Genomic DNA, 12390 nt, shown 5'->3' with positions numbered 1-12390 from the left:
AGTAACCCCTTACCTAGACGACATTCTGATACAGGCGTCAAATTTTCAAATTGCCAGGTCCCATATGGACATTGTGCTGGTATTCCTGAGGTCTCATGAGTGGAAAGTGAATGAAGAAAAGAGTTCTCTATCCCCTCTCACAAGAGTTTCCTTCCTAGGAACTCTGATAGATTCTGTAGAAATGAAGATTTACCTGACAGAGGCCAGGTTGTCAAAACTTCTAAATTCCTGCCGTGTTCTTTTATTCTACTCTCTCGCCCTTCAGTGGCTCAGTGTATGAAAGTGATCAGCTTAATGGTAGCGGCAATGGACATAGTGCCGTTTGCTCGCCTACATCTCAGACCGCTGCAACTCTGCATGCTCAGTCAATTGAATGGGGATTACACAGATTTGTCCCCTCTACTAAATCTGGATCAAGAGACCAGAGATTCTCTTCTCTGGTGGCTATCTCGGGTCCATCTGTCCAAGGGTATGACCTTTCGCAGGCCAGATTGGACAATACTAAAGACAGATGCCAGCCTTCTGGGCTGGGGTGCAGTCTGGAACTCCCTGAAGGCTCAGGGCTCGTGGACTCAGGAGGAGACACTCCTTCTGATAAACATTCTGGAACTAAGAGCGATATTCAATGCTCTTCAGGCTTGGCCTCAGCTTGCTGCGGTCAGGTTCATCGGATTTCAGTCGGACAATATCACGACTGTAGCCTACATCAACCATCAAGGGGGAACAAGGAGTTCCCTTGCAATGTTGGAGGTTTCAAAAATAATTCTATGGGCAGAGGTGCACTCTTGCTATATCCATCAGCTATCCATATCCCAGGAGTAGAGAACTGGGAGGCGGATTTTCTAAGTCGGCAGACTTTTCATCCGGAGGAGTGGGAACTCCATCCGGAAGTGTTTGCCACAGTTGATTCAAACTTTGGAGCAAACCAGAATTGGATCTCATGGCGTCTCGTCAGAACGCCAAGCTTCTTTGTTACGGGTCCAGGTCCAGGGATCCCAAGGCAGCGCTGATAGATGCTCTAGCAGCGCCTTGGTCCTTCAGCCTGGCTTATGTCTTTCCACCGTTTCCTCTGCTCCCTCGTCTGATTGCTAAGATCAAGCAGGAGAGAACTTCAGTGATTTTGATAGCACCTGCGTGGCCACGCAGGACTTGGTATGCAGATCTGGTGGACATGTCATCCCTTCCACCATGGACTCTGCCGCTGAGACAGGACCTTCTACTTCAGGGTCCTTTCAACCATCCAAATCTAATTTCTCTGCGTCTGACTGCTTGGAGATTGAACGCTTGATTTTATCAAAACGTGGTTTCTCAGAGTCAGTCATTGATACCTTAATTCAGGCTCGAAAGCCTGTCACCAGGAAAATCTATCATAAAATATGGTGTAAATATCTTCATTGGTGTGAATCTAAGGGTTACTCATGGAGTAAAGTCAGGATTCCCAGGATATTATCTTTTCTCCTAGAAGGATTGGAGAGGGGATTGTCAGCTAGTTCCTTAAAGGACAGATTTCTGCTCTGTCTATTATTTTTGCACAAGCGTCTGGCGGATGTTCCAGACATTCAAGCGTTTTTGTCAGGCTTTAGTTAGAGTCAAGCCTGTGTTAAAGCCTGTTGCTCCCGCCACGGAGTTTTAAATTTAGTTCTTAAGGTTCTTCAAGGGGTTCCGTTTGAACCTCTGCATCTCCATAGATATCAAGCTTTTATCTTGGAAAGTTCTGTTTCTGGTAGCTATTTCTTCCGGCTCGAAGGAGTTTCAGAGTTATCTGCCTTACAAGGTGTGATTCCCCGTTATCTGATCTTCCATACAGATAAGGTAGTTTTGCGTACCAAACCTGGGTTTCTTCCTAAGGTGGTAGTATCTAATAGGAAATATCAATCAGGAGATTGTTGTTTCCGTCACTGTGTCCTAATCCTTCTTCAAAGAAGGAACGTCTATTACATAATCCTGACGTGGTTCGTGCTTTAAAGTTTTATTTACATGCTACTAAGGATTTTCGTCAAATATACGGCATTGTTTGTTGTTTACTCTGACAGAGAAGAGGCCAAAAGGCTTCAGCAACTTCTCTTTCTTTTTGGTTAAGAAGTATAATCCGCTTAGCTTATTAGACTGCTGGCCAGCAGGCCTCCTGAAAGAATTACAGCTCATTCCACTAGAGCGGTGCTTCCACATGGGCTTTTAAAAATGGAGGCTTCTGTTGAACAGATTTGTAAGGCAACGACTTTGGTCTTTCGCTTTCATAGCTTTTTCTAAATTCTACAAATTTGATACTTTGCTTCTTCGGAGGCTATTTTTGGGAGAAAGGGTCTTACAGGCAGTGGTCGCCTTCCGTTTAAGCGACTGCCTTGTCCCTCCCTTCATCCGGTGTCCTATAGCTTTGGTGTATTGGTATCCCACAAGTAATGGATGAATCACGTGGACTCGATACATCTTACAAGAGAAAACAAAATTTAGTGCTTACCTGATAAATTTATTTCTCTTGTGGTGTATCCAGTCCACGGCCCGACCTGTCATATTAAGGCAGGTGTTTTTATTTTTTAAACTACAGTCACCACTGCACCCTATAGTTTTCTCCTTTCTCTTGCTTGTCTTCGGTCGAATGACTGGAGGTGGCAGGTTAGGGAGGAGCTATATAGGACAGCTCTGCTGTGGTGATCCTCTTGCAGCTTCCTGTTGGGAAGGAGAATATCCCACAAGTAATGGATGAATCCGTGGACTTGGATACACCACAAGAGAAATAAATTTATCAGGTAAGCATAAATTTTGTTTTTTAAAGTATATAATCCAAGGCATTGATCTAGGCCCATTTTGATATATTTCATGCTACCATTCACCCGCCAAATGCGATCAATATAAAAAAAACTTTTAACTTTTTCATAAACTTGGTTTTTCCACTGAAATTATTTGCATAAATAGCACAAATGTTTGTTAAAGCTTTTCTGGGCTCCCCTTTGTTCAGAAATAGCAGACATATCTGGCTTTGCCATTGCTTTTTAGTAATTAGAAGGCCGCTAATTGCAGCTGCGCACCACACTTCTGTTATTCCCGGCAGTGAAAGTGTTAATTAAGTAGCTTGTAAAGTTAATTTTAGTTTTAGTGTAGAGATTACCCTCCAACCCTGACACTTTCCACCCCCTGATCCCTCCCCAAACAGCCCTCTTCCCTCCCACACCCACTAATGGTCACCTCATCTTAAGTACTGGCAGACAGTCTGCCAATGTTAAAATTTAAGGCAATTTTTTTGCTCCGGTTCCATATGCAGGCAAATGCCTGGACCTCAGGAACTATAGCTCTCATCTGTAACTTAACAGCCAAGAGTGCTGGAGCTTCCTGAAGCTACGACGTATATATACGTTGTGTGGTATGAAAGCCAAAGTACCGCACAACAGGTGTGTGTATGTATGTATGTATGTGTATATATATATACACACACACATAGACACACATACATAAATACACACACACACATATATATATATATATATATATATATATATATATATATATATATATATACACACATACACAATAGGGGTTAACCAAGTGAGCTATACGTAACGTGAGTTATGTATATTTTGCATTCCAATACTCACATAGAAGAAAATGTTCTATTAATTGTTAAATATATATTTCTATATATACGATTCATTTGATTTGTAAAATGTCTATCTATCTATCTTTATATATATATTTATATATATATATGTATGTATGTATATATATATATATATAATATATATATATATATATATATATACATACATACATACATACATACATACATACATACATACATACATACATACATACATACATACATAAAATGTTGTGTGTGTATAAATAAATAAAGAAAAAAAGTATGTCCTAGCCGGCACTTACACATATAACTATCCGAAGATAATAAATAAATATAAGCCATAAAGGCTACGTGAGTAAAGTGGGCCAATCCCAAGGTGACAGGCTCCCTTCCCAATTAGATATCTAACAATGCATAATGTTAGTAGGTTAAAATTGCATTTCATTTTTACCAAATACATACAGAATATAAAAACATATGACATAAAAAGTGACAAATGCTCAATTAATTAATTAGTGTACTAAACATATAGAAATACAAAACCACCAAATGGCCATTGGATACAGATAAATAATCCCCTATAGTAGCTGAAAGGGACATCATGTCATAAAGGTCCGTATATACAGACAGTAATCACAATGTCAGCAGAATCCTAGGGATGTTTATCATAATCTCACACTCTGACCCTTTTCTCAAAATTAGAGTTCCGTCATAGGCGCAAACAGCATTAGAGGCAATGTCAGCAGTTGATAATCATAAAACCAATAGTTCATGCATAAATAGCTGTGGTTAAGCAAGGTAAAGTTGCAGCTAGGCAAAGCAAAGCAAGGTATGCAGGCGTGTAAATTGAGCAAAGCAAGTCATAGCCGTTCACACAACAACAATTAGGACCACACATAGGTAATACTGTATCTCTATAAGGTATCCTATTCAGGAAAAACAAGCACATAATCCCTTCATACACGGGTACTACCTCCTAAGGGACGTACCCTAGCCCAAGGGACCCTAGATCCTGGGGTGCACTGCTCCGGCAGATTAAGAATCCTTGTTAATCTTCAAAGCAGTTAGTCACAGCTTCAATGTCACTTACTTTGTGTGTCCTGTGGTGTGCTGTGAAAATGCCTCTATATCATACCTTACTTGTGCTGATATCCTCCGACTGTGCTTAAAGTGCCAAATTTAGAGTCCGAGATTATCCAAACGTAGGTGGGCAGGAACAGCTCGGCCGGCCTAACCAGAGCTGTAAACAAACTGTGCAATTACGCAACATGTGTTTCGCCGCTGGGCGAATTCAATGCAGCTTTCTCAAGCGTACATATATATAGGGGATCATTTATCTATCCAATGGCCATTGGTGGTTTTGTATTTATATATGTTTAGTACACTAATTAATTGAGCATTTGTCACTTTTTACGGCATATGTATTTATATTCTGTATGCATTTGGTGCTACATTTGAACTACATTTCCCAGCATGCCATGTGGCTAATCTGAGGGTATCTGGTCTTCAGCAAGATCAGCTGCAACAGCCCACTCAAACCTGCATAGCCACTACTTTTGTGCTCATCTCCAAAGGTTCTATGTATAGAAAATCCCACCCTGTATCTATAAAATAATTTATATGTTCAGCTCTAATCTAGTGAGTAATCCGGCACCCCAGGAAGACATTACATCAGGATGCTTCAGGATGAAGTTCATTCTAAAATATTAAAGCTCATTTGCAAGTTATGACAACTTTACTTGTAGCTAATAAAGACAATGACTGTGACTGCTGACTCTGCAAGCTAAGTAGTGTCTGGTCACATGAACATATTTACCAGGGGAAGCCACAGTCCTTTAAGGCACTGAATTGTGTATGCTGAAGTGCTGCCTGTTTCCCTAATGCTGCTTTGTGTTGTTATAAAGCTGACCTCGTACAGCAGACATCCTCAAACTTGGCCCTCCGGAAGTTTTGAAACTACATTTCCCATGATGCTCAGGAGCTGATATGCTGACTGAACATCATGGGAAATGTAGTTCCAAAACCTCGGGAGAGCCAAGTTTGCAGATGTCTGTCGTACAGTTTTGGGTAAGCAGGCGTGTCTTTATAATATCACATTGAAATGTTTTTGTCCCCATGTTAAGTATAGGGGATGTTTGGAATACTAGTGCTGTATTGTCCCCATGTCAGATATAGATATTGTAGGAATACTAATGGTGTATTATTGTCCCCATGTCAGATATAGATATTGTAGGAATACTAATGGTGTATTATTGTCTCCATGTCAGATATAGAATACCAATGTCGTATTATTGTCCCCATGTCAGGTATAGGGACTGTTACTGTGATGTGAATTCATTTGTAAAGCGTAAGATAAATGGGTTATACTTTGGTTTTAATGAACAATGTAGAATGGATTTTATTTAGAAAATTCTACAAAACCCTGAACTACGTCACAATTTAGAATTTAGGTTCTAATGGGGCTGTATTTGCAGCTAGTAAAGTAACCAATTCCCAGCTTACTAATTTTACTACATGACACAGGTTGTATTTACTGTTGCACTAATGTCATCACATAAAATGTATCCTCTAGATGTGACTGCTAGCTATGTAGCCTCAGGTTTAATAACCTTAAAGGGACACTGAACCCAAAATTTTTCTTTCGTGATTCAGACAGAGCATACAATTTTAAGCAACTTTCTAATTTACTCCTATTATCAAATTTTCTTCGTTCTCTTGCTATCTTTATTTGAAAAAGAAGGCATCTACGCTGGACAGCACTTTTTTATTGATGGATGAATTTATCCACCAATCAGCAAGGACAATCCAGGTTGTTCACCAAAAATGGGCCGGCATCTAAACTTACATTCTTGCATTTCAAATAAAGATAGCAAGAGAACGAAGAAAATTTGATAATAGGAGTCAATTAGAAAATTGCTTAAAATTTCATGCTCTATTTGAATCATGAAAGAAAAAAAATGGGTTCAGTGTCCCTTTAAAGGAATTTAAAGCCAAAATATTTCTTTCATTATTCAGATAATGAAAACGTTTTCAATATACTTCTGTTGCTTTGTTCCTATTTTATTCTTTGTTGAAGAGATACCTAGGTAGAAAGCGTTCACATGCCTGAAACACTACACGAAAGGAACTAGCGCTGCCATCTAGTGCTCTTGCTAATGTATAACATTGTTGCAAAACTGCTGCCATATATTTCTGCAGACACATGAACGCCTTAGCTTACATCCCTGCTTTTCAACAAAGGATAACAAGAAAATAAAGGAAACAAATTAATATTTCAAGAAAGCGATATTTGCGCTTCACTGTGTAATATCAGTGCACACTAATATGCGCTGGTATGACAAGTCATCAGTAGTTCTCATTGCTGGGAAGTGTTGTGCTCACAAGAGTGCGCTTCCATAGGCTCTAATGGGGCCTTGTTCTGATGCCGTCAGAGACACCTCAGAACCTAAGCCCAGCAAAGAGGGTAAGTAGTGCAGCGTTTGCAGGATTTGAAAACAATATATCAGGGCTTTGAACTCCCTGAAGAGGTGCGCTCACGGAAGGAGAAATGGATGGAAAAAAAAAAGTCTGAAGTAATGGCAGCTCTTCCGATGATTTCAAATGCGAAGAGGAGATCTATAGTGGAGATAAGAAGGCGCCAGGATTGCAGGATTTGTAAATACATATGTATATGCTGATATACATAAATATTTATGTGTTAAAATGTATGTATGTGTGTGTGTGTGTGTGTGTATGTGTGTATATATATATATACATACATACATACATACATACATACATATTTATTTACTGGGAACACACAGTTCCCATAGACCGCAATGTAAAGGCACCCCACACGCACCAACTTTAGACCCCAAAAACTGCCTAATGTATGCATATGACATGTCTAAGGGACATTGGGCAAAGGCACAGATGAATGTCTGTATGTGGCGTGCCTGGGGGACTTAGAGTGTAGGTGTGTCTGAGGAACACTGGGCACAGGTGAGGGTATGTGTGACATGTCTGAGGGACAATGGGTAAAGGTGAATGTCTGTGTGTGACATTCAGATATTTGAATTTCCTTGTTCTGTGCTCAAAAGCTGAAATGTGACCGTATTTATTTGATCTGTGCAGGTGATGGTAATATTGAAGTCGCACTTAATACTGAACAAACAAATAATCTGTATGTAAAGAGTCAGCGGGAAGCTGCTAAGCAGGAAATCAGTGACAATATCAGTACAGGTGAGTGCCCATGTGATGTGTCTGAGGGATACAGATCACCTGGTCCACTAGGTAGAGGGAGATTTTTTTATTGGGGTAGAGAGGCTTTTTTTTTTTTTAACTTTTTTCAATTTTTACATCAGGTGAATATGATGCTGTGATTTCCTGTAATTCAGAAGAAACACAAAGTCAGTGGCTAAGAAATATGACTGAAGCGCTAAAGGGCACAGGTGAGTGTATTTTTGTGACGTCTGGTGGACACAGTTGAGCGTACATGTGTGACTTTAAGATATTTTAATTGCCTTGTGCAGTGCTAAAAAGCTAAAATGTGGCCATATTTACATGATCTATGCAGGTGATGTTAAGACTGAAGTTACACTTAATGCTGAACAAACAAATGATCTGTATGTAAAGAGTCAGCAGGAAGCTGTGAAGCAGGAAATCAGTGACAATATCAGTACAGGTAAGTGCACGTGTATAATCTGTCTGAGGGATACAGATCACCTGCCCCACTAGGCACAGGGGAGTGTTTATTAGGGGGAAGGAGAGTTTTTGTTTTTTAGTCACGTCTATTGACGTAACTGACACAGAGCTAATCTACTGTGAATCTGTCACATGTGATCTAATGAGCTGTCTGATCGTAAACAATTTTTTTGTCCAGCATAAATTTTTTTAAAGGGGTCTGATAGGCAAAATGATATAATAATATTTTTTTAGGAAAAAAACGTATTTATGTAACAGAATAACAGGAAACATGTCACATTCTTACAGTGTGATGCGGATTGGCTGATAGAAAAAGGTTTATCCAGCAACAGATCATCTTAAAAAAAAATAGAAAACATTGTAAGATACAACAATAAACATTTTTCATAACTATCAATCAATTGTATTCTCTTTTAGAGCTAACAGACCACAGAGATGAACATCTAGACACAGGAGCACTTAGAGAACTTGCACAGAATATTCAGCCAGTGAAGACCCCATCAGATGTTACTGCAGGTGAGAGATCTAGGTCAGAAGCTGCTTTTTTCTTCTTTGAAAACACTGATTCTAAAATAAACTGGGAACAATAAACAAATACTCACTGGATAAAGTGAGAACATATAGGGCTAGATTACAGGTAAAGTGGTATTTTGGGCTCACACTTGAGCGCTAATACAACTGAAAGAAAACTTGCAAGTTAGCGCGCATATTACAAGTTTCCATTTTATTTTTTTCTTCTGTTAAGTGTGATCAGTCCACGGGTCATCATTACTTGTGGGATATTAACTGCTCCCCTACAGGAAGTGCAAGAGGATTCACCCAGCAGAGTTGCTATATAGCTCCTCCCCTCTACGTCACCTCCAGTCATTCTCTTGCACCCAACGACTAGATAGGATGTGTGAGAGGACTATGGTGATATATTTAGTTTTTATATCTTCAATCAAAAGTTTGTTATTTTATAATAGCACCGGAGTGTGTTATTCCTTCTCTGGTAGAATTTGAAGAAGAATCTACCTGAGTTTTTCTATGATTTTAGCCGGAGTAGTTAAGATCATATTGCTGTTTCTCGGCCATCTGAGGAGTGAGGTAAACTTCAGATCAGGGGACAGCAGGCAGATTAATCTGCAAAGAGGTATGTAGCAGTTTATTATTTTCTGACATGGAATTGATGAGAAAATCCTGCCATACCGTTATAATGTAAACTCAGACTTGAATGCAGTAGATGTAGCTGATATCAGGCTGTCATGTATGTATATTTTACACTTCGGCTTTTAAACTGTATACATAGACTTAACCTATTTTGCAGGGACTTGCAATAGGTTTTAAATGACAATTAATTATTGAGGTAAAATGTTTTTTTGCTGGCATGTAAAAACGTTTTTTTCTCTGAGGTACTGGGTGAAAAAATGTTTTGGGCACTTTTTTTCCACTTGGCAATAGTTAAATTAGAGCAGTTCACTGATCCCTCACTGTTATGTGTGTGGGGGAGGGGCCATTTTGGTGCTTTCACTATGCATCAGAAAAACTCAGTCAGAGGTTCATTTTCTTCCTGCATGATCCGGTTCATCTCTACAGAGTTCAGGGATCTCAAGAGTCTTTTTTGAGGGAAGTAATCATACAGCAGAGCTGTGCTGATTGTATTGACTGTGATATAAAAAACGTTTATTGTGTATTTTTTTCTGCTGCCTGGGTTAGTTATCATTTGCTGAGGGGAACAATCCTTTGCTAAAACTGTATATTCTGACAAAGATTGATGCTATAACTTAATTATTTTATCTGTTATAATATTTTTCTGTGCTTCTTAAAGGCACAGTTCGTTTTCATATTATTTGTAAATTACTTTGAAAAGTATTTCCAAGTTGCTGTTTATTTGCTAGTGTGTTAAACATGTCTGATTCAGAGGAAGATATCTGTGCTATATGTGTTAATGCCAAAGTGGAGCCCAATAGAAATTTATGTACTAAATGTATTGATGCTACTTTAAAAAATAGTCAATCTGTACAAATTGAACATATTTCACCAAACAACGAGGGGAGAGTTATGCCGACTAACTCGCCTCACGTGTCAGTACCTGCATCTCCCGCTCAGGAGGTGCGTGATATTGTAGCGCCGAGTGCATCTGGGCGGCCATTACAAATCACATTACAAGATATGGCTACTGTTATGACTGAAGTTTTGGCTAAACTACCAGAACTAAGAGGTAAACGTGATCACTCTGGGATGAGAACAGAGTGCGCTGATAATGCAAGGGCCATGTCTGATACTGCGTCACAGTTTGCAGAACATGAAGACGGAGAGCTTCATTCTGTGGGTGACGGTTCTGATCCAAATAAACTGGACTCAGACATTTCAAATTTTAAATTTAAGCTTGAGAACCTCCGTGTGTTACTAGGGGAGGTATTAGCGGCTCTGAATGATTGTAACACAGTTGCAATCCCAGAAAAAATGTGTAGGTTGGATAAATATTTTGCGGTACCGACGAGTACTGACGTTTTTCCTATACCTAAGAGACTTACTGACATTGTTACTAAGGAGTGGGATAGACCCGGTGTGCCTTTCTCACCCCCTCCTATATTCAGAAAAATGTTTCCAATAGACGCCGCCACACGGGACTTATGGCAAATGGTCCCTAAGGTGGAGGGAGCAGTTTCTACATTAGCTAAGCGTACCACTATCCCAGTGGAGGATAGCTGTGCTTTTTCAGATCCAATGGATAAAAAATTAGAGGGTTACCTTAAGAAAATGTTTGTTCAACAAGGGTTTATATTGCAACCTCTTGCATGTATTGCGCCTGTCACGGCTGCAGCAGCATTTTGGTTTGAGTCTCTGGAAGAGACACTTCAATCACCCACACTAGATGACATCACACACAAACTTAAATTCCTTAAGTTAGCTAATTCATTTATTTCAGATGCCGTAGTACATTTAACTAAACTTGCGGCTAAAAATTCAGGATTCGCCATTCAGGCACGCAGAGCTCTGTGGCTAAAATCCTGGTCAGCTGATGTTACGTCTAAATCTAAATTGCTTAATATTCCTTTCAAAGGGCAGACCTTATTCGGGCCCGGCTTGAAAGAGATTATTGATGACATTACAGGAGGTAAAGGTCATGCCCTGGCTAGACAGTCCAATTTTCGTTCCTTTCGTAATTTCAAAGCAGGAGCAGCATCAACTTCCTCTGCACCAAAACAGGAAGGAGCTGTTGCTCGCTACAGACAAGGCTGGAAACCTAACCAGTCCTGGAACAGGGGCAAACAGGCCAGAAAACCTGCTGCTGCCCCTAAGACAGCATGAATTGAGGGCCCCCGATCCGGGACCGGATCTAGTGGGGGGCAGACTTTCCCTCTTCGCCCAGGCTTGGGCAAGAGATGTTCAGGATCCCTGGGCGTTAGAGATCATATCTCAGAGATACCTTCTGGACTTCAAATCCTCTCCCCCAAGAGGGAGATTTCATCTGTCAAGGTTGTCAACAAACCTAACAAAGAAGGAAGCGTTTCTACGCTGCGTACAAGATCTTTTATTAATGGGAGTGATCCATCCAGTTCCGCGGTTGGAACAAGGACAAGGGTTTTACTCAAATCTGTTTGTAGTTCCCAAAAAAGAGGGAACCTTCAGGCCAATCTTGGATTTAAAGATCCTAAACAAATTCCTAAGAGTTCCATCGTTCAAGATGGAAACTATTCGAACAATTTTGCCCATGATCCAAGAGGGTCAGTACTTGACCACATTGGATTTAAAGGATGCTTACCTTCACATACCGATTCACAGAAGTCATTACCGGTATCTAAGGTTTGCCTTTTTAGACAGGCATTACCAGTTTGTAGCTCTTCCATTCGGACTGGCTACGGCTCCAAGAATCTTCACAAAGGTTCTGGGCACTCTTCTGGCGGTACTAAGACCGCGAGGAATTTCAGTAGCTCCGTACTTAGACGACATACTGATACAAGCTTCAAGCTTTCAAACTGCCAAATCTCATACAGAGATAGTACTGGCATTTCTAAGGTCGCATGGATGGAAAGTGAACGAAGAGAAAAGTTCTCTCTTTCCACTCACAAGAGTTCCCTTCCTGGGGACTCTGATAGATTCTGTAGAAATGAAGATTTACCTGACAGAGGACAGGTTAACAAAACTTC

At 40.1% G+C, this 12390-nt stretch overlaps 1 protein-coding gene across 1 annotated transcript in view; it reads left to right on the top strand.

Annotated features, from left to right (window-relative positions):
- The window catches only part of LOC128657193 (oocyte zinc finger protein XlCOF22-like), a 167054-nt gene that overhangs the window by 92721 nt on the left and 61943 nt on the right, over positions 1-12390 (top strand). The window contains exons 5-8 of the mRNA XM_053711444.1: positions 7688-7795; positions 7918-8004; positions 8130-8237; positions 8675-8773. Coding sequence (XP_053567419.1) covers positions 7688-7795; positions 7918-8004; positions 8130-8237; positions 8675-8773 — 402 coding nt within the window. The remainder of the gene's footprint in view (positions 1-7687; positions 7796-7917; positions 8005-8129; positions 8238-8674; positions 8774-12390) is intronic.

This window comes from Bombina bombina, chromosome 4 (genome assembly GCF_027579735.1).
Source record: "Bombina bombina isolate aBomBom1 chromosome 4, aBomBom1.pri, whole genome shotgun sequence".
Lineage (NCBI taxonomy): Eukaryota > Metazoa > Chordata > Amphibia > Anura > Bombinatoridae > Bombina > Bombina bombina.
Note: the sequence above shows the minus strand (reverse complement) of the source record. Positions and strands in the feature narration are given on the sequence as shown.